The sequence below is a fragment of the Pantherophis guttatus genome, chromosome 7 (assembly GCF_059756535.1).
Source record: "Pantherophis guttatus breed Tessera chromosome 7, ASM5975653v1, whole genome shotgun sequence".
Taxonomy (NCBI): Eukaryota; Metazoa; Chordata; class Lepidosauria; order Squamata; family Colubridae; genus Pantherophis; species Pantherophis guttatus.
In genome coordinates, this window is record NC_142069.1 from 71,386,573 (window position 1) to 71,409,713 (window position 23,141).

The 23,141-nt window shown below is 40.0% G+C and overlaps 1 protein-coding gene and 1 long non-coding RNA gene across 6 annotated transcripts in view; one reads left to right on the forward strand and one right to left on the reverse strand.

Moving 5' to 3' along the window:
- GRM8 (glutamate metabotropic receptor 8) overlaps positions 1-23,141 on the reverse strand; it is a 538,008-nt gene that overhangs the window by 407,357 nt on the left and 107,510 nt on the right. For all 5 annotated transcript variants that reach the window (XM_034421356.3, XM_034421368.2, XM_060687140.2 and 2 more), the window contains exon 3: positions 8,521-8,737. In XM_034421356.3, coding sequence (XP_034277247.1) covers positions 8,521-8,737 — 217 coding nt within the window. The remainder of the gene's footprint in view (positions 1-8,520; positions 8,738-23,141) is intronic.
- LOC148112916 (uncharacterized) lies at positions 21,931-22,458 on the forward strand. Its single transcript, XR_015729003.1, has 3 exons — positions 21,931-21,993; positions 22,084-22,157; positions 22,306-22,458. It is a non-coding gene; the product is annotated as an uncharacterized LOC148112916 (long non-coding RNA).

Sequence of the window (23,141 nt, forward strand, 5' to 3'; positions counted from 1 at the left end):
GACCCCCAGGGGGAGAGCCTTCTCTGTGACGGCGCCCACCCTCTGGAATAACCTTCCCCCGGAGTTACGTATAATAACAGACCTCCGGATTTTTCGTCGGGCCCTGAAAACTTATTTATTTCAACTAGCTGGGCTGGCTTGAGCTAAATTTTAAATTGGTTTTAAATTGGGTTGTTTTAATTTACGGCCAGAATATCTAATTATTTTAATACTGTTTTTTAAATTTTGTATGTTTTGTTTTTACTTAGGCTGTGCACCGCCCTGAGTCCTATTTGGAGAAGGGCGGTATAGAAATTTAAACAAACAAATAAATAAATAAATAATTAACAGAATTACCATCAGTCAACTGGAAAAGGCAACTTTACTCAGAACAGGTTACATCTTGCGGTAATACCTTTAATACCAACAAACAACAACATCTCCCTATCTCAGGTCTTTGGGAAGGACTCAATAGGTGGGTAAAAATGCCAAATCCACTCTAAACATTTGGCTGATGATGAACCATAGACAGACATAGAGTAACAGAGTTTGAAGAGACCTTCAGGGTTTTCGAAGCCAACCCCCTGCTTGAGCAGAAGACCCTATATCATTCTAATAAATTAATAATAATAATAATAATAATAATAATAATAATAATAATAATAATAATAATAATAATAATAATTTTATTTCTATACTGCCCTTCTCCTGAAGGACTCAGGGTGGTGTACAGCCTGATTAAAAGCACAAAGACAAACAAAATTTAAAAATTATTAAAATTATTAAATAATTGGCTCAATTATAAAACCCCCAAATTTAAAATCCCACATTTAAAACCAATTAAAATCTTTACATTGATAGCCCGGCCTGGCGGAACAACAAGGTTTTGAGGGCACAGCGAAAAACATGGAGATCGGAGATCTTACGCATTTCTGGGGGCAGTTCATTCCAAAGGGCAGGGGCTCCCACAGAGAAGGCCCTCCCCCTGGATGTCACCAGCTGACATAATTTGGTCAATGGCACCCTGAGGAGACCCTCTCTGTGGGAGCGGACTGGCCGGTGGGAGGCTACTGGTGGCAGAAGACAGTCTCGAAGGTACCCAGGTCCAATGCCATGGAGCGCTTTAAAGGTGGTAACCAACACCTTGAATTGCACCCAGAAGACCACTGGGAGCCAGTGAAGCTTGCGCAGGAGGGGTAAATGGCTGTCCAATCTCTTCTTAAAAGCTTCCAGTGATGGGACACCCACAACTTCTGAAGGCAAGCCATTCCACTGGTTATTTGTTCTCACCGTTAGGAAATTTCTCTTTACTTTTAGGTTACTTCTCTCTTTGTTTAGTTTCCATCCATTGTTTCTTGTCTTGCCTACTAGTGCTTTGGAAAATACTTTGACTCCCTCATCTTTGTGAAAGTCCAATGTGTAGAGTAGCAATAAATCAAAATAAAATCACAAGCAATGCAACTGAAATGCCAAATGGCCTACATATCAATAGATATCAAGATGAAGCCTACAAGAACAGATTTTCTAGTGCCATTCAGGTTTTTTTAATATGGCACCAATAACTTTCTAGATCCTATTTATAAGAGACAAATTGGGCTCTAAGGATGTGACATTGTTCATTAACTTCAGATGGCCAGCCTCATCATAAAAGATCCCACAGTGTTCCTCAGCACTGAAATTCATCATGAAAGATTGACTATCCACCCTCAAGTTTAGGTTCCATAAGAAATCATAATTACCCTGTAAAATATTTGAGAATTTCACATGTAAACTCTAAAGTATTATCATAAAGCTTCTGTCTTTGGACTGGCTCCTTAGAAATTTGTGTCTGTAGCTCCAGTGCCTCCATCTAGCACTGCCATCAGATCAGTGGTGGGTCTCAAAAATTTTTACTACCAGTTCTGTGGATGTGGCTTGGTGGGCATGGCATGGCTTGGTGGGCATGGCTTAATAGGCATGGCAGGGGAAGGATACTGTAAAATCTCTATTTCCTCCTGATCAGCTGGGATTTGGGAGGCAGAAAATAGATGGTGGCGGGGCCAGTCAGAATTTTTACTACAGGTTCTCCGAACTACTCAAAATTTCCGCTACCGGTTCTCCAGAATTGGTCAGAACCTGCTGAAACTCACCTCTGCATCAGATGATAGGGAATTATCCCTATAGGCATTGTTCCCATCTTTTTTTCATCATGTGAAATACCAAGCCACTGCCCTACCACAGAATTAAAGAAATAGTTTGTCCACTACAAAATTAAATACAACAGTGAACAACAAAGACAAATAAAGCTTTTTGTCTTTCATGACAATGTGTACAAATACTGTCATTTGGAAAGTGTCCTTTAAATATTTTTAATGAAACACTTTGCTTCTTGCATTTGGCAAGGAAAATTCAGCAATACACACAGGACCATACAAGCATCCTGAATATTCTCCAACAGAAGGATCCACAATTGTTATTCTCTGAACAAAAAATAGGTTCACTTCCTTTAGCTATTTGTTACAAGCTAAAATGATATCAAAATGGCAAGTGTGCTATGACACCATTGAGCAAAGGATACATGATATAATTTACACTTTAATATCAGACCACCAAAGTACAAAGCTGATTTATTTGGATGATGATGTGAAACATCTATGGTGTCATTTGAAGGAATCCATATCTCCCACTGCAGTCATCTATATCTCCTCTTCTCAACAGCTTACAGAGGAAATATACTCACTAAATTCATTGACTTGAAGTAGAATATATGTATGCTTATTATTTTTGCTACATTGTTAACTATATATAATTAGCATACTTAATAGAAAGGCATACATGTGCCAAAATGAGTGAAGGTAAAAGGAAATAACAGGGGATGCGGTGGCTAAGACGCTGAGGTTGTCGATTGAAAGGTCGGCAGTTCAGCAGTTCGACTCCCTAGTGCCATGTAACAGGGTGAGCTCCCGTTACTTGTCCCAGCTTTTGCCAATCTAGCAGTTCGAAAGCACATAAAAAAGGCAAGTAGAAAAATAGGGACCACCTTTGGTGGGAAGGTAACAGCGTTCTGTGTGCCTTTGGTATTTAGTCATGCCGGCCACATGACCATGGAGACGTCTTCGGACAGCACTGGCTCTTCGGCTTTGAAACGGAGATGAGCACCACCCGCTAGAGTTGGGAACGACTAGCACATATGTGTGAGGGGAACCTTTACCTTTACCTAAAAGGAAATAAATCTGATTCACATTCACAGATAAAATCTAACAAACCTCATATTCTCAGCTGATTTTGAAACTACATATTTCACAATATGAAATATTTGTGTGGGTTTTTTTTAAGCTGTCCTTGGACTCTGAGTGGGTTATATTTTTAAAAAAGAAAATGATTTTCAAAATGAAATCTGTTGTTTTAATGGAAAAGCCTGTTTTAACAAGAATAGTCTCTGATCCCCCCCCCTTCATTTCTTCACTCTGTGGCAAAGTGTCAGGCATATTATGCACATGAAGTCATGTACATGAAGTTAGTGCTTTGTAGATAATCAATTTTGGCTGCATATTCACATTTCCCAAGCAAATAACTTTTTTTTGTTCTTCCTTATATCTAGAAGAAAAAACATTCTATTACCTGGAAATCAGCTAGTGGACGCTTCTGTGCTGCAATATTCTGAAAGTTTTATTGGCAGGGAGATGTTTACCCAAAGCAAGACAATGTTACAAATTACTGAAGGAGTGGAAAAATCTTGCCATTTGCAGGTCTATTGTAAAGTTCTTCTAAAAAGCCCAACAGGAAGAAGGGAAATACAGGCAGATGTTGTATCTAGACTGACTCAAGTAAGCATTTCTGCAACACATCTTCCAAAATACCAAAACAAAACCCACTTCCTTTCTCAAATCATTTTACTTGCAGTCTTTTCTAATAACACCTTTGTATTGACAGATGTTCTCAGTATTAAGAACAGGAGGCGAGGGAGAATTCAAAAAGCGCTAAGTGTTTTCCCTTAATCATATGCTGGAGTCTTCTGTTTTGTCTTCATTCCTTCCATTAACTGCCAGTCAGAAGAGGCAACAACTTTCCATCTGGATTTATCCTGATGCTTCAGTGACCACTAACAGGAATAAACCTGGCTCTACAGCATTCCATATTCCATTAGGGGATGGACTGGATTTTGTAATAAAAATGTCACAATAACCGAACCAAGCAAAAAGCCAGCACCCTAGAGAGACTTTGTTTAATCATTCTCTACTGCCAGATGTCAAGAATGTTTCCTGGTTGCCATCAGATTCTTGCTGACATTTGTTCAGGCACATGGTGCTCAAAAAAATGTGTGTGTGTGTGTGTGTGTGTGTGTGTGTGTGTGTGTGTTTGCATGCATGTGTCTGCATATGTAAAAAATTATGGAGAAGGAAGTTCTGGCTTTACCAACTGATATTTGATAAACTGCTGGGTAAAGAGATATTGAAAAAGCAATAAGCTTGACAATTCTGTTAAAGCTTGATAAAAATGCTGCCGGTCTCCCAAACTGCAATGAGCAAATCAACACTTCCTTGTTAATCATGTCAGGAGAAATAAGATGTGGCTCTTAGTTTGCCTTAGGTGCTGAAACGATCTTGCTCGGCTCGGTTGGAGAAATCTGAGAATAAACAACTTCATCACACTCAGAAGAATCTGCTTCTTGGGGCCAAGCAAAAGATTCTACCATAAACTTAACTGCCCCACTGATAATACAGACCTGCCTTGTGTAATATTTGGAAGAAGTAAAGCAAGCTCTGCTCTGCATTTTACTTGTCTGCATTACTTAATGCTATCGTATTTCCCCGAAAATAAGACATGTCCGGATAATAAGCCCAATTGGGCTTTTCAGCACATGCAATAATATAAGCCACCCCTGCAAAATAACCCCCCCCCAACACGCATGCGCAGCCAGTCCCACCATTTCCTCTGGTGAGGAATGCGACGGAGTTTGAAAGGTAAGACCTGGATCCCGCTTCTCACCCGCCCCACCTGTCACCCCCAAATTGCATCCCTAAAGGGGGTGGGTGGCTAAGCAAGGGGAAGAAGTCCTGCCATGCCCGGCGAGGTAGGGAGAAGAGACGGCAAGGGGAGTCACATCTTGCTCCATGTGTCTTGCTTCTCCCCCGTCCCACCTGCCACCCCTCTCGATAAAGAAATGGCGGGGAAGAGAAGCAGCTGTTGCCACTGGAGTGGCGTGGGACATGTTGGGCTGCTCGGCCGACATGAAGAACAGGGAGGGGAGACGACGGCAGTAACAGGACATCCAGTCCCATGCTCGCTGCCTCCTGCACCCCCAAAATAATAAGATACCCCCCCCGATAATAAGGCCAAGCCCTTATTTGGGGTGGTCAAAAGAAAATAAGACCCTATCTTATTTTCAGGGAAACACAGTAAATGAGCTTAATCCTGCCACCAACGTTGCTCAGAATATTGCTTATTATAGACTGTTAGGACCAGTTAACTGAGGGAAAGAATCAGTTGTTTAGTTCTTAAGATCCAGTTAGTTATAATTATCACAGGAAATTTCTCATGCATAAGCAAGTATCATTGTGTACATCTCATATGTATCTTATATAGGCACTTCAACCTGCATTTACTCTAGTGCCGACATATAGTCTGGTAAGAAATGTGTTGCATTTCATTTATGCATTTATGTTCCGTAACTATTATAAGTTGTTCAGATCACAGGTGAACAGATTAATTCTGTTCTTCTCAGCTACGTTATTAAATCTTACCATGATTTATTCTATTGACATAGAATGAACATATAGGCCTAAACCATCTTGAAAAAAAACTTAAATCAAGAATATCTGAAATAGGATTTCAAGAAATAGTTTGCATATCTGTATTTTCAAATCAAGAATTTGATTGCAATAATAAATCCCCTACATAATATTATTGTTGCTTTATATGTGCTCTCTGCTTATGTCTAATATAACAATGTGACATGTTGTTGAAACTCCATATTGACCTTTTCATTATGCTGCACTTCAGCTGACAATCTTCATTTCCTTTCTAAATCGTTTAAAGAAGGACAACAAGAAACAACATTTGAATCTTTAAAAGGCCAAATGATCATAATCTAAAATACAAAATTTACCTTTTTTTGCAAGTTATTGTTTTAAGAATGAACACAGATCATTTTTAATAAAAAAGAAAAAAACCATTTGTATTCCCCCAATTCCAAAATATATAACATTTTAAGAGCATGGCTTCCTAACATTATCCTAGTATCTATTTGCATATGTTAAGTTTCCTACTACTAAGAAGGAGCATTTTGCTCTATATATACATATAAAGAGTAATAGAAATAACTTGTTTATAATGAGTTCTGACAAAGCTTCTGAGTTACCCAGTCTTCCAGGGAACTTCTTTTTTTTTTTTTTTTTAATTTGATTTATATGCCGCCCTTCTCCGGAGACTCAGGGCGGCTTACAATGCGTTAAGCAATAGCCTTCATTCTTTTGTATATTTTATACAAAGTCAGCTTATTGCCCCCACAAACTGGGTCCTCATTTCACCTACCTTAGAAAGGATGGAAGGCTGAGTCAACCTTGAGCCTTGGAGAGATTCGAACCAGCAGAAATTGCAGGCAGCTGTGTTAATAACAGGGTGCACTAAACCACTGTACTATCAAGGCTCTGTTCTGTTCTGTTTAGTAAAGTCATTATTTGCAGATTCAGTCTGGGTCGGTCATCAGGACCAGAAGTTTAGTCTTCCAAGTGATTATTTGCTTGAGTCATCCATCCATCATTTGCACTTTAATTATTTTTACACAGCGTGCCCAGCCCAAAAGGTGAAATCAACCTAACAGGTAAAATCACTTTGAAGGGTGCATTCAATAGAAGAAATCAGGTCTTTGCAACTTAGATACAGTCCATGCTAAACATGTTCCATAGGGCACATATTTCTGCTTCTATGCATTTAACGTAACTAATTTTAACATAACAACATTTCAATATTCCTAGATATGAAGGTAAAAATGTCTTAACCAAAATTTGTCAGAACAGAACTTACAATAACGTTTTGCACTACTTGTTTTATATGAAATTGCTTCAATACATGTTTAGAATAAATATCTTCTAAATGCCAGTGTGGAATAAGATATCATGAATCAAATTTTGGTTCAACCTATAAAGGTAGTCCATAATTCAGTCACATTTTTTCAGGCTAGCCTATCTCATGAAGCATCTTGAAAATAAAATGTATTTTGACTCAGGCCTATTATTTTGAAATCTTTGAAAGAGGGAAATATCCAAGGTGGTTTATTTTCCAGGTGGATATCAACAGTAGAATTATCACATGTGGACTTCTCTTTTCTATATGTAATATAAGAATTATTTATCAGATTAAAATTCACTGATGCACACTTTAGACCTTGGCCATTGCTACCTCTTTTTATCATTTTATAATGACTAAACATCTACAGTTCTTTAAAGAAATCCAGGGTTTTTTTAATACAAAAAGTAACTATTCTAATTAAAATAGAATAGGTGAGATCCAAAGCAATGGGAATCATGTTTATAACCTTTGACTTATCAAAAATATTTTATCCTAAAAATAATAATTAGGATATATCAAGAGTCAGTTGAATGAGAAGAAAAATTGACCTTTATGGACTGCCATAAAAATGACCAACACCAGTGCTTCAAACCAAAATTTCTTACGTATTATAATACTTTATCTAATTGCCTGAAAGAAAACTTTCACATTCCTCCAAAGTGGTTTTCCAACCAGTTTGTCAATATAGAACAGGCAGATTCTCAGAAAGGTTAAAAAAAGAGGGGGGACAAAGTTGATGCAGTTTTCTCTGAGTGATAACTTTATTTAAGTAAAGGTAAAGGTTCCCCTTGCACATATGTGCTAGTCGTTCCTGATTCTAGGGGGAGGTGTTCATCTCCATTTCAAAGCCGAAGAGCCAGCTCTGTACAAAGATGTCTCTGTGGTCATGTGGCCGGCATGACTAAACACCAAAGGCGCACGGAACACTGTTACCTACCCACCAAAGGTGGTCCCTATTTTTCTACTTGCATTTTTTACGTGCTTTCGAACTGCTAGGTTGGCAGAAGCTGGGACAAATAACAGGAGCTTATCCCATTACGTGGCACTAGGGATTCGAACTACTGAACTGCCGACCTTTTGATAGACAAGCTCAGCATCTTAGCCACTGAGCCACTGCGTCCCTTTTTATTTAAGTACTGCATTTCAAATTCCAGGTGGAAATGACCTCAGTGAAATCACTCATGCAATATATTAGTAGGATCTCAATCTACTTAAAAGAGCTCCATCCGGCCACAATTTAATTTGTATGTTCCTAAACTCCCAGGTCTCCTTTTTTTAAAACAAAGTTTCCATTCTACATAGACCATCCTAATAAGCAGTGATTAAAAAGAAGCAGTTGTGTCTTGGTGGAGGTGGGTAGAGCAGGCTGTCCCATCTAGTATGTCACATTGTTCTCATCAAATATATCATTGTTTTACATGAATCATGCAGGCCATGCCCAGGATTTAAAATTCACGCCCATAATATAATTTTTAAAACAGATTCACTTACCAATTTCCCTAGAGATTTGAGTGAAAGCTTCTACACCACTTTCCCCATAGTTCCCTTCTGATGCCAATGTTGACACATAGTTCCATCCAAGTGCTGTCACAATGTCAACCATAGCTTGGGCTTGATAGGAGTCTGGCGGGACCACACGAGAGAAAAAATCATACCTTGTGTTATCACTCAGTTCTGGAGCTGTAGATGCATAGCTGATTTGAGGTATCTGCAAAGAACCAGCATGAGAAACATATTTCAAAAAGCGCAAAGATAACTTGTAAACATAATAATGATACAAAAAAAGGGTCCTTCTAATAAAAGACTTTGTAACAGTTTTGGGCTGTTCTTCTTTTTAAGATATGCTCAAGCAGAGGCTGGACAGACATCTGTTAAGCATGAGAAATTGGGTTCCTGCAAGGAGCAAAGAACGGGGCGCGGTGGCTTAAAAAGCTCTTTGCAGTGCTATAATTCTATGTTTTATGAATCATAGAAGCCATGATTCTATGAAAAAGTGCTTATTTCTTAAATTTGTAAATGATGATACAGTGTTTATAAAGCAACAGCTTTAGATAAGAAATACATGATTTCCCAGTTATCACATTATTGTATATATAAGACTACCGTACAACAAATGTGACAGGAAAGCAGACTGTAGTATCAAGGCCAAGTCATAAATATTAAACTGATCTCTTTAATCCCTTTATTCAGGATGAGGTCGAGGCAACTGAGTGAAGCTGAGTGTTTACTGGCCAGGTGCCCTTCCTGATGCCTACACGGAATTTGCATCAGATATTTTCCCTTTGCACCCTGAGAAAGAAACATCTGTCAATGCCTAGGATTGAACTCTCAACCTTCCAAGTGGGAGGCAAGAATCTTCACCTTTAGGTCACCACGACACTCCATTAAACTGATCTATTAACATCACAGTTAAATCTGGTTTCAATTTTTGTTCATTTTAAATAGCTCATTTTTATTCATTTTGTTCATTCACCACAAAATAGTGGCAAAAGCATGATTACTTAACATACTGAAAGAGAATCCTTCTCTTGAGTCAGTTGCCCAGGAAAAAGTAAGTAATTGTATTATTTTCTAAAAGTAGCTACAACTGTTTTTATAATTTTATACATTTAAGTCAACTGTGGTTAACAAATTGGCTCATGTTTATTTATTTAATTTATGTAGTGGACAATCTCATCAGCTGACTCTGCAGTGAACAAAATTTACAAAATAAAAACAACTAAAATAATACAAATATTAGAACAGGCCTGTCAAACAAAAAAAGAGACTGGTGGCTCAGCAAACTAAAAGCATTGTGATTAACACCAGCTGTCTGCTTTACTGTAAGTTCGAATCTCACCAGGCTCAAGGTTGACTCAGCCTTCCATCCTTTCTAAGGTAGGTAAAATGAGGACCCAGTTTGTGGGGGCAATAAGCTGACTTTGTATAAATATACAAAAGTTTGAAGGCTATTGCTTAACACATTGTAAGCCATCCTGAGTCTCCGGAGAAGGGCGGCATATAAATCAATTTTTTTTAAAAAAACCTGCAGGCCCGCAGGCGGAATACAGCCTGCCCGGGCCATGCCCAGCCCCCACAGGCAACGCCCACCCCACCTCTGCAAAGGCAAAAAAACATCCCCCTACATCGCGATATGTCACAATACAGCCCGTGATGCAATCGGGTTTGACACCCATGTATTAGAACATTAAATATTTCCTGGATTTCTACTTAAAAATATTCCTAATCAAAGTAGTCATTTATTGGGTATTCCCCAATAAACTTTCTCAGCAGAGTTTAGCTGATGACATCAGGAAAGCAATGATAAATTGCAAATTTATTCAGCAGGAAATAATTTCAGTTTGAAAAAAGAATTGGTGTAATTTTGATTTCACATCATCTGTTTCTCAACCTTTTCCTTTCCTTTCCTTTCCTTTCCCCTACTTCTCCTTTCCTCCCATATTTCTCCCTCTTCCCTCCCTCCCTCCCTTTCTTCCTTCCTTCCTTCCTTCCTTTTACTTTATGTGACTGTATGATCATCTTGTCAGAATTTGTAGGCTTCAGAATGTATTCCTTATTTATACAGTTAATGAATCAAATGTAAGTACAACCGCTAGCAACACAAACTGCTGGAGCAGTAACTAGTTAGCAGGCAATAAATTTGCATGTACAAAAGTTAGAAAATATGCATTTCAATACTAACAAATTAGAACATCATCACTCTAGGGAATCATAAGAAATGGCTTTTCAGATTGGACAAGGCAACAAGAATATTTTACATGGGTAAACACACACTAATTATCAATATTATTATTTCTTAAAGACCATCAAGCTTTGTTCTCTGCAACAAGTGGTAATTAAAATACAATGTTTTACTAATTTCCAATTATTCCGATAGGGGAAGAATTGACTAACAGATTATTCTACTTATCTTTCATGTTTAAGATATCTATGAAAATCTGAATTACAAATAAAGAGCTGTAACATACAAGCCAAGAAATTTGGTCAAATAGATGTTACAGAAAAAGCTATTAAAAGACAATAAGATTTTTATCAACATTCATGAGGATATTTTTTGACAGACAAACAGATACAATTTGCAGATCTCATTATCTAAATGTCAAGAATTTAGATAGAAAGCTTAAAAAGCTCCCCATCTCACATGTTTGTAAGAAATTTTTTTTAATTTATGGAATATAACATTTTCTAAACAGAACAGGTGCTGTAGTCTATCAATCCAATAATAAACATATACACAAAATATTCATTTAATTCAACCTACATGTGCATAGTAGATTTTACTGCTGTGCTAAAGTATATACTGATACTAAATGTATTCTATTATCATCTTATTAATTATTCATTTGTAAAAATCAAAATGCCTTCAGTAATACTGTGCAGAACTACATTATAGGATACAAGCAGGACATCTCTCAAAAGTTGCCAACCAGAATTTAACTCTTTTTTCTTCTTTGCAGGCCAGGATATTTTTGCACCCTGAGCTGGAAGAAGAAAGTTATTTTGGCACATAAGAATAATATCTTCAGAAAAAGCACCCCAAAGGAAAATACAATAATAACAAATTAAGTATCAAACAATCTGCTGCCCTTTCATGACACCAAAATCTATTTGCTGAAGTACCGTATTTTACAGAGTATAAGACGCACCAGAGTATAAGAAGCATCTACCTTTTTTGGTGAGGAAAAGAAGAAAAAGAAATCTCCCTCTGCCTCTGAGCAATTTTGCCTTGTTGCAGCAAACAGCGAACAGCCTGCTTTACTTTCATTTTCGTTTTCAGCATAGCTTAATTAGTACAAGGAAAAAGAAAATCTGCTCCAGCAATTTACGTCTTTGCAGCAAGCAGCAGAGCCCTGCAAAACAGCTGAGAGTAAATCAGCTGAGAGTCGGGATGCTGATCCAAGCAACTTGTGCTAATTAGGCTGTGATGAAGCTAAAAGGAGCTGTTTTTTCTTGCTATTTGCTGCAAGGAGGTAACTGCTGTAAGGCAGAGGCCAAAGGGTGGGGGCCAGTGGGTGGGCGGGGCTACATTCAGTGTATAAGACGCATCTAAATTTTCACCCTCTTTTAGGGGGGAAAAAGGTGTGTCTTATACTCCAAAAAATACGGTAGCTGTTATTTGCTTAATGGTGGGACAACTTTGTCTCTTCCTGCAGCTTTTTCATCCCATTTAATAGCAATGAAATTCTATCAACTATATTTCAGTCAAGTACAAACCGGTTTAGATCAAGGCAACAAAAATCTATTTGAAGATTTATGGTACAATAGGCCTATAGCTGCATTTTGATACACTATTTTCCTCTTGTCAGAAACTTGTAATAATTTACAATAGATCTTGTTAGGAATGTTTCCTGGTAGTTTTTTTCCTTCCTTTGATGTGCAGTATCACCTTAAAAGTTCTTAAAGACTTAATCTTTCATGATTTCAAACATGTTTAATAATTTCCAGAGAGAGTTGGACAATTTTTTTCACCATAGTAAGGGAAAATCAAAGCATTTGAGACCCGAGGCAGAAGAGACTTTTTCACAAACCAAAGTTTTGGTTTTTTTTTTAAAAAAGTGTCCAACTTATAATTACTAGGGTTTCAGGAAGTTTAAGCAACAATGTTATTTCTAAAGTCTCAGTGCTGAGAAAAGTGATCAGCAGTTCTGACCACCTATCAGGTTCAGGTTATATTCTGATTCAGGTTATACTCCAAAATGAAGAATTATCCTGTGAAAAAAGTCTTTAAAATGTGACAAAATATATTTTTTCTTGCATTTCCTCATCACATAGTTGAACATAGGTGAAGAAACTTGCATAGTTTCTTCTCCAGTAATATTGAACTGCAAACTAGGGCATATAAAACTTTTCTCAGACCAATTCTTGAATACAGCTCATCTGTCTGGAACCTGCACTGCATATCGGACATTAATACAATCGAACGAGTCCAGAGATATTTCACAAGAAGAGTCCTCCACTCCTCTGTTCGCAACAAAATACCTTATGCCATCCGACTCAAAATTTTGGGCTTAGACAATTTAGAACTTCGCTGTCTTCGGTCTGACCTAAGCATAGTACATACAATCATCTGCTACAATGTCCTACCAGCCAATGAATACTTCAGTTTCAACCAAAACAATACAAGAGCACACATTAGACACAAACTCATGGTAAACTGATCCAAACTAGACTGCAGAAAATACAGCTTCAGTAACAGAGTTGTCAATGCCTGGAATGCACTACCTGACTCTGTGGTTTCTTCCCCAAATCCCCAAAACTTTAAGCTTAGACTGTCTACTGTAGACCTCACCCCATTCCTAAGAGGTATGTAAGGGGCGTACATAAGCACACCAGAGTGCCTACTCTCCCTGTCCTAATGTTTTTTTTTATTCATATCCTTTTCATGTATTTATAATTATGTTTACACTTGTATCTGTCATAAAATACATGCTTGACAAAATAAATAAATAAAATAAAATAATTTTCCACAAAGTAGAAAAGTACATCGATGGTTATATCCATAATCGCCTTCATGAAAAATAGGTAGATAACTAGATAGATAGGTAGTTAGATTAAAACATAGAGATATTTCAGTTACCAATATTCCTAAACGGTATGACCATCTATGATACAAAGTGTTGTACCTCATAATTATTTCCTTATCATATAACCTTTAACAGGATTAGCACACTACCAAATATTCCAAACTTTTAATATTTCAATTTCTATTTGGAAGTTGAAATCATGAAGCTATTAAAATAGTACAAAAGAAATTAGCATTGTATTTCTAATCCTTTAATGTTCAATTGATAGTAGATATTCAACAACTAGTAATTTCCTCTCACTAAAACTTCACATATTGAGTTTCTAATTGTTAAGAAATATTGAAATTAGAAAAAAGCCTATAATGCTTGAAGATTCCTCACTGTCAGTTTAAATATTGACATAATTATTATGAAATGTTGCATTATTACTACTAGCTGTAACTACTTTGGGTTTAAATTATTATTTTTTGTGTATTTCCTATTCTCCATTCTGTTTAGAACTGGGGTGCAGGTTGAAGAAGAGATAATGGCTACTATTTCCTCAGCTTGGGCTGAACAGATTATAACAGATATCTTAGGAAACATTCCTTTCTGAAAATGGAGAATAATATTACTAGATAAAAGAATGAATTCGCTATTTTAATTTCTTTAAAAAAATACCTTGTTTCATGGCTTTCCATATTCCCAATATAAAGGTCGATTTTAACATCCAAAATGTAGTTCATACAAAGAAAAAGACTTCATTGTAAATGTGGTCAAGGTATAAGCAAAAATATTATTACATTTATTTCAAAATATTTAGGGCTATGCAATCCCAAAAGACACAGTGTGGGTTATGAAAATAAGAGCAGATGGGAGCCAATTGCAATTGCCATTCTTTTTTAAAAAAATAAACCCTATTTATTATGTATAAAATTTATATGTCATGAATTCATCTCCAAACAGAAATGTAGAAAGAAATGAAACAGAAAAAAGCCAAAGGATTACACCAGTTCAAAATGCGCTAGGGAAAAAAAGCACACAATATGAAAAAAGTTTCACACTTTTTTGGAGGAAAAGGAGGAGGAGGAGGAGGAGGAGGAGGGATTGAAGCTATCTATTCAATCATGTCCAATTCTCAGCAATTCTATGGATCAGTTCTCAACACATTGTTCTATCTTTTATAGCTTCTTTCAGGTGATCCATGCCCTTGTTTGTGTCAGCTTTGATGGTGTCTAATTGCCATGTTTTCAGGAAGACTCATTTCTTTTTACCACTGACCATTACAAGCAGAAGAGTTGGAACAAGTCAATTTTGTTCCTGTCTAGTTTTACATGATCCAATTTTTTATTTTTTTATTATTATTATTATTTTAAATTATTTTTATTATAACACAATATGACAAATACAAAACACACATCTTTTAACAGCTATTTCGTGGTGGTCATCTTCTAAAATTTACATTCTCTCCTGTTTCCCTTTATGCTATTCCATTTTCTTCTTGTCCCTTTCTCTTTTAATTACCTTGTACTTCTTAACAATCATATTGATTTTATACATTCTATACATCGTCATATTCATTCTTTCCATTTCTGAATTTCACCTCTATTCCTAATCCTAGAATGTGCTGAGATGGACAAATTAACAAAAGAGCTCAAAGAAAAGGAAGATACGGAATATGATATAATCTGGCACAAATGGTATAAGTGGTTAGAGACTAGAAATAATGGATAATGTACATGATCCAACTTTTTAAACCAAAAGTAGCTGTGGGAAATATGATAGTATGAACTAAATCTGCATTTACTGGCCAGGCTGATATCCTCGCTTTTCCATATGTGATTCATGCTCTGCAACCAGTGCAATTCAATGCTTTATTTCTATACTGCTATGATCTATGATCCTATGAAAGTGAATTCTTGCATGCATTCAATCTCTTCACCACCAGTTGGTATTTTGACATTTTTCATTCTTTGCAGTAGTTCTTTTTGATGGTCAGGAAGAGGCCAAATTTCTCACTTTCTTCTTTAATCCTTTGAATCAGATCTTTCAGGCCTCCTTTGGTTTCTGAGAGGACAGTTGTATCAACAGCATATCAAAAATTTTTGTTGTTTCTTCCTCTTTGATATATGATAGGATTTAAATAAAGTTTAGTTTACACAACCAGCAAGAAATTAGCCAGTTTCATTTTAATCTTCCAGGCAAATTTATTTTGGGTTTTGGGTATATATTATTTTGGGTAGCCATATACATGTGCTATTGAATTTGTTGTATTATTCTACATTTATCACAAATTATTATCTACCTTTACAGTCTTAAATATTTATTACTTACTTTTTAAAAAACAACAATTATTTTTTCATTGGAATTAAATGAGCTTTGGACATGGACTCTTCAGGAGGAAAATTACTATCATTTTTACCTACAGTATTAGTCCTCTCTGTAAATTGTTCTATGCCTTTACAGAATAGAATTTATTTAATGAGGTGCTGTTAAGTACACTCAGCAAAGCATACAACAATCAAAGCAGGCTTTTCACCCTTTCATCTTGCTTATATTGTGATTGTAAACTTCAAAGGTCTATATTAGCTGCAACAACTTATACAGGGAGTAGAACTGTGCACTCACAGTGCTACTCAGAATACCTGTAGCAAGTCCTTTGATGCAGAAAGGCCAACTCAATGATTTACTCATGCGATATACAAATGATGTGCCCAGAGATGGACAAATCTGCTAGATCTTTCTGTGCTACTCCTATATGCATTTTCATTTCTTTCCTCATCAGTTTCTGAATTTTTAAACTATATATTTTAAATCATGCACATAAATTTTCATATACTTGAAAATGATATGCAGTTTTGCAGAAAGCTTTTATTTCTGTGCATATATTTGTGCTTGAGAGAAAGGGAGGCGTAACGCCTTGTAAAAAAAAAAATCAAAGCTCAGAATATTTATGTCCCAGTGTACATGTAAATTGTGGAAGTGTAATTAGTCAATTAGTATTAGAATTTGACCTACATAAATATCCCAAAATGTACTAAAACCAACACCTAAAAATATCAGTGTATATAACAAAATACATTAATATGCTTGGCACTTTTCAGAATTTCCAAATAAAACTAGGCAGCTCTTTGTCCCTAAGGAAGTTATAATCCAAAATATGTGCCATCAGCTGCCTTTAGTAAAGTTACAAATATCTCATTTAGAATCCCAATGAGGGTGCAATTCTCAACATAAAGGGGTGGACTCAATTACATCCATACCCCTACACAAACACACACATATACAAAATATGAATGTCAGAGATCTAATAGAAAGAGCTCACCACAAAGTACCTCTGAACAATCCACTTTGTAATCATCGCTATCACCACAACTCCTACACAAACACACATAAATGTGAAATACTGTATAAGCCATGGTCAGAAAAAAGAAAAATATATACCTGGATTGTTCAGAGGTGCTTTGTGTTTTTATTATATGGTGATATACACTTGATTTCGTTTGCAGCAGATATATTTTTATTTGAGATGAATAATACACTTGACCTTGGAAAAAAATTAATACAGTTGTGGTTGCAAATAAGTTGCTAGGGCAGCCATGGGCAACTTTTTTCTGACCATGGCTTATACAGTATTTCACATTTATATACCTGCTGCAAATGAAATCAAGTGTATATCACCCATATAATATAATAAAATATCATATATAGTGGATGTGTTCCGGGGCGAGGCATGGAAGCACCACAGCCAGAGAACAGTTCTAACTCCCCTTTATTGCTCCAACTTTCCCCCAAATGTCCCCACATTTACTGCAAGTCCTGGAGCAAAGCTCTTTCTCACACACACAACAGCCTCTGGAGGTGAGAAGTCCAGTAAGCAAAGTTAGCAAGGCAGCAAACAAGGCAAGATGTCCAGTGAGGCAGGAAAACCGGGCAAGTTACACAGACAAAGCACAGCAAAATCCAGACATCAGCAACTGCATATGAGGCTCCAACAAATGCCTCCACCCCCAACAGCATCTCTTTAAATCTCATTCCCCAGATGAGCCATGTTGAAGAGGGGCAGGGTGCCCTCCTCCCAAGTTGTCGGGTTGCGCTGTGCTGATCCTGCCTCCTCTCCATTCTTCATGCTCGGGGATCAAGGGGGGGAGGTAATTGCTCATCACCAGAGCTCCATCGCTCATCTGCTCCACTGCCTGTTACGAGGATTCATGGATCAGGCCCAACAGCAAGACATGAGTCAGTGGATTAATTAAATCTCTTTTATTCACAGGTTCATCTCAACAACACTTGCAACATCTGGATCTGAGGAGCAAGGAAGAGCGTGCCCACCTTTTATGCCAGAAGGCGGAGACTTGGGTAAGGAGTGGTTAGTGGGAGGAGCTGGACAGGTGGGAGTTTGGATTAACCCCTGCACTGCTGCACTATAGCTGACCCCTGGCACAGTTAAGGCATTTACCCTTGACAAATCCCCCTCTAAATGCCTAACATGTGTCTGTATGCCTGACTGATTGATTGGCACTCTGGGGCGGATATTGAGTTTGGACACTAGGTGTGAATGCTGTTTGCCCTGCAGTGGTTTTGTGAGTATGTCTGCAGTCTGTTCTTCTGTGTCACAATGAATGGCCTTTATGAACCCGATTCTGGAGAGCTGTCTCACGTGTTTGTATTTTATGTCGATATGTCTTGATCTTTGCCCTACGGCGTCGGCCATGGATATTTCTATGGCGGCCTTGTTGTCTTCATAGATGTTTATCGGGTAAGTTGGTTCTCTCCACACGCTGGCGAGTAGGTCGTCGAACCAGATAAGGTTGTTGGCGGCTTTGGAGAGGCATATGTATTCTGCCTCAGTGGTCGAGGTGGCTACCAAGATTTGTTTACCTGTGTACCAATGCACAGGGCTATTGTTCAAGTAGAATATGTACCCTGATGTGCTTTTCCTACTTTTGATATCTCCAGCCCAGTCAGCGTCGGCGTAGCAGGAGAGGACAGGTTCATCAGATGCTTCTGGTTCTAGGATTAGGCACGCATTGGCGCTTTGTTTCAGGTACCTTAGTACCCTCTTCACTGTGTCCCAGTGGTATGTGGTGGGTTTGCCTACGTGTCTGGACAACAGATTAACTGATAGCGCAATGTCTGGCCTTGTCCAGTTAGCGATATACAGGAGTGAGCCTATGATTGACCTGTACAGCGTGTTGTCTTCAAACTCAGGTGATTCGTCATGCATGTTTTTCAGAAAGTCCGGTTGCATGGGTGAATCACATCCCTTGGCATCTGCCATGTTACATTTGTGGAGTAATTCCTCTATCTTTTCCTTTTGGGACAGTTGAAAGCCCTTGGGGGTTTCACTGACCTGCACGCCCAGGTACCGGTTTATTCTTCCTAAGTATTTTAAGGTGAAGTGTTCGCTTAGTCTGTTGGCGAAGGCCTTGCGATTCTTTTCGTGTTTGCTGATGTAGAGAATGTCATCCACGTATACTAGGATGTATTCTGGCGAGTCCCCCACTCTCCTGGTGAAGAAGCAGTTGTCGGCCACGGTTGCTGCGAATCCCATTGACTTCAAGACCTCAACCAGGCACTCATACCAGTGTTTACCTGACTGTTTAAGTCCGTACAGGCTTTTGCGAAGCAGCCAGGTGTCCCCCCTGTTGGTCCTTTTACTGTGTGGCGCCTTGACGTATATCTCCTTATCTAGGTTGGCGTGCAGGTAAGCTGTCTGCACATCGAACTGGTGTACCTCTAGTCCTAGTAGGGAGGCGATGACCAGGGCACTTTTGACGCTCTCTGTCCTCACGGTGGGTGAGTAGGTGTCAGTGTAGTCCTCTGGGAACCTTTGAGCAAACCCCTGGGCCACTAGCCTGGCTTTGTATAGGTTTTGGCCACCCTCAAGGTTCTTGACCTTGAAGATCCATCGGGTGCCTATCGCGCTTTTGCCCTCGGGGACCTTGGCCGGGGTGTAGACCTCTAGTTCTCTCAGACTGTCCAGTTCTTTGGCCATGGCGGACTCCCACCTTGTTCTCTCCTCTTGAGGTAGCCTTAATACCTCTTCGTATGAGTTTGGTGTGACGTGGTTCGTGTGTATGTGCATCACGTAATCATTTAGCCTCCTTGGTAACTGGTTCCTGGTCGACCTGACCGGTCTGTCTATTGTCTGTTCGGTGTCATGTAAGTACCTGGCCTCCCTTTGTGTCAGCGAGTCTACACTTATCTTGGGATGATTCCCTTTCCACTCCCCAATCTTGATGCCTTGGAGGTTGGGTTTGGGTCCCTTCTTTTCCTGTCTATTCACCTTTTCGTGTTTGTCTTGTGCTTGCTCGTCTGGCCTACTTTCTAGCTTGTTGGGCACCTCGTTCAAATGTATCCTGGACCAGTTGGTTTGCTCATGGAATGCCGCCGTCCTAGATACCACGAACCTGTCGTTACTGTCCACAAACCTGAAGCCCTTGGTTCCCGGTTCATACCCCATGAACCTCAGTCTTCTGGATACTTTGTCCCCTTTTCTGCGCAGCTGTTTGGGTATGTGGACATCGGCGGTTACGCCAAATACGTGTAAGTGTGCTATTTGTGGCTTTTTGTTGTACATGAGCTCGTATGGCGTTTTGTCTATCACACTGGACCATGTTCTGTTAAGTGTGTAGTTGGAGTAAACCAAGGCCTCAGACCAGAAGTGTTGGCCAATGCCCGCGTCCTCTAAGGCGCACCTGACCATTGTTTGCAATGTTGAGTTTCGTCGTTCTACGACCCCGTTCTGAAAGGCCGAAAATGGGGACGACGTAAAGTGAAGCACGCCCTTGGATCTGAGCCAATGGGAGAAGTCCCTTGATAGGAACTCGGACCCTCTGTCAGTCATGATTTGCTTGATTTGGGCGTTGTTCTGTGTCTCTACCCTTTTGTAGAACTCTTTGAATTTTTGGAAGGCCTCATCCTTTCTCTTTAGGGTATAGACGAAGCCATATCGACTATAGTCGTCCACGATGGTGAGAAAGTATCTTTTTTTGTATTTTATGGATGGCCTTAGGGGCCCTACCAAATCCATGTGGACTAAATTGAATATCTGTTTGGCAGCGCGTGATGACTTCTTAGGCCTGGGTTTGACTTTTAACTTAGAACATTTGCACACCGAGCACTCGAGGTAGTTTTCACAGCTCTTTATTTTGATGCCCTCTGTACAGTTGGCCATTTTTTGGATTACGGGGAAACTTGCGTGCCCTAGCTTCCTGTGTAATAGGTGTGCACAGTCGTTGTGCATGGGCTTGCCTATCGAGGGCCCTCTCTGAGTGTGTCTGCTGTGTTGTGTCTCTAGTGTCGTGTTCTTCTTGTTCTCTACCTCTCCCTCATCTACCTGTCCTCCTTCAATTCTGCTCTGGTTAAGGTCTTCTATGCTTTCCGAGCTGGTGTATATGCTGTGTGTGCTACCCTCAAAGAACGTTACATGAGGTAACCCTTGACTGATGGTCACTCTCCCTATGTCCTTTCCGCCCTTGCTGACTTGAACATTCCCTTCCGTAAAGGTCACCTTAACCCCTGATTCCTTGCTGAGTTTTACTGCGGCCAATATGTTGTGGGGTATCTCCGGGACCAGCAGTACCCCCTCTATTTCCCCTACTCCTGGCAATATAACTGTCCCCTTGCCTGTTACCTTAACCTCGCTTTGGTCTGCAACCTTGATTGAGAAATCCTCCCTTTGGAACGATGAGAGCAGTTTCTGGTTGTATGTGGTGTGGTTGGAGGCTCCGGAGTCTAGGAGCCATGAATTGGTGTCTCTGCCCTGATGTGTTATGTGAGTGCGTTCTCCTATCCCATATAATGACCCCGTTCTGCTGTCACGTGAGCTGTCTCTGTTCCTTCTTCTATCTCTGGGGTTGGGTGAATCTCTGCGCCTGTATCTCTCCTCAGAGGTGCGTCTCTCTGTTTGCCTGAACCTATGTTCAGGTCTGCCTCTCTCCCTGTAGTTCTTGGGGCAGTCTCTCTTGAGATGCCCCCTTGACCCACAGATATAACACTCTGATATGTCGTGCTGTTTCTCTTGGAAGACTACTCTTTTCTCGCTCTTATGCTCTCTGGAGGGGCCAGAGCGGCTCCTCTTGAGATTGTCTTCTGCTATAAGTTTGTTGGACAGCTTTTCCACGGATAGCAAGCCTAGGCTAATGGTATCTAAGTGTGATAAGAAGCTGTCCCATGAATGATCTAAAGAGTTAATTATTACACTCTTCATGATCTGATCGGATATGACCTCCCCCCTAAGGTGGAGTTCTGCTCTGGTAGCGCTTAAGGACACTAGGTGCTCACTTATGGGGGTCCCTGGTTTTAGTCTGGCAGAGAAGAAGTCTTTGGAGATCTGGGTAGTGGTGGACACACTTTCACTGTAATACAACCCAAACATTTTCTGTATGATTTCAGATACTGTGAGATTATGACCAATGCAGTGATAGATCGTGGGAGATATGCTTGCAATTAAAAGGTAAAAAGCCCTATGGTGCGTACAGTCCAATTCCAAGGACCAAGGTTTCTCTGGGGGGTCATTAATAAAATGTGACATATTTTCTTTTAGGAACACTACCTGGAGCTGCTGTGACCACTCTAGGATATTGCCCCCATCCATCCTCAACTTAGGAAAGTCACTCGGTAAGTTCCCAGCATTATTTGTAAAGTTACTTACTGCTGGCTGCTGTCCATGGTTCCTTATGTGCCTATAACAGCAATACGGCATGGGAACGCTAGCCGGCATTTTAAAAGTCCCGCTTTGTAATTTTTTTCTCTTTTCTTCTTCTAGGCGGAAGAGCGCATGCGCGAAGTCCATTTCTGCCCTGCCGTCGTCGAGGAAGGACCTGTTCATCGCGGCTCCGGCGTAGAGGTCTCCATCGGCTGGGTAGGCCTCGACTTCGGTCTTGGGGGTCCAGGTGCGCTCCGGACGGTGGCGGTCAGCAGCGGCTTCATCAGGGTGAAGATCCTGGCGGTGCTGGGGTCTCGGCGACGAAAGTAAGTAGCTGGCCCAGTCCCTGCGTTCTGGGGTGTGCGGTCCGGGCGATCGGCGGCGCGGTGTCCTTGGGATGCGCAGGGGGGTTGGTGTGCTGGCGTGGGCATCGTCGACCCTCGGGTGGGCGTTCCGGTGCCCCTCTCCTCGCCTTCCCTTTCGTTTGGGCCCTTCCGGATCCCCTCTAGTGACTTTGAGGCCCGGGCCGAAGGCGGCGGCAAGGGTCCTCATGGCCTCGTCGACTTGCCGCTCGGTTGGGGGGTCCCCGCGGCCCGAATCGGACTCTGCCCCCTCGCCCCAGTCGTTTTCATCATCACTTAGGGTTGGATATTTTTTGCGCGCCGGCCATTTTGAATCCCGGCTTCTGATTGGGCGGGGGTGGGCCATTTTGCCCGACCACGTGGTCAAAGATGGCCACCGTTTTGAATTTAGCGCGGGGCTGTGGGGCTCGGTGACTGTAGTGGGGTCGTTCTGGGGCGATCCACTCACCGAGTTCAGTTCTTCGGGCTCCGGGTCTGAGTCTTCCTCGCTCCCCGCCACCTCGCGGTCCATTATGAAGCTTCGTAGGTCCGCGAGGAGATTTTTGTCATTGGCTCGCTCTTTTAGCAGCCTTAGGACGTCGATCCTCAGTTTTT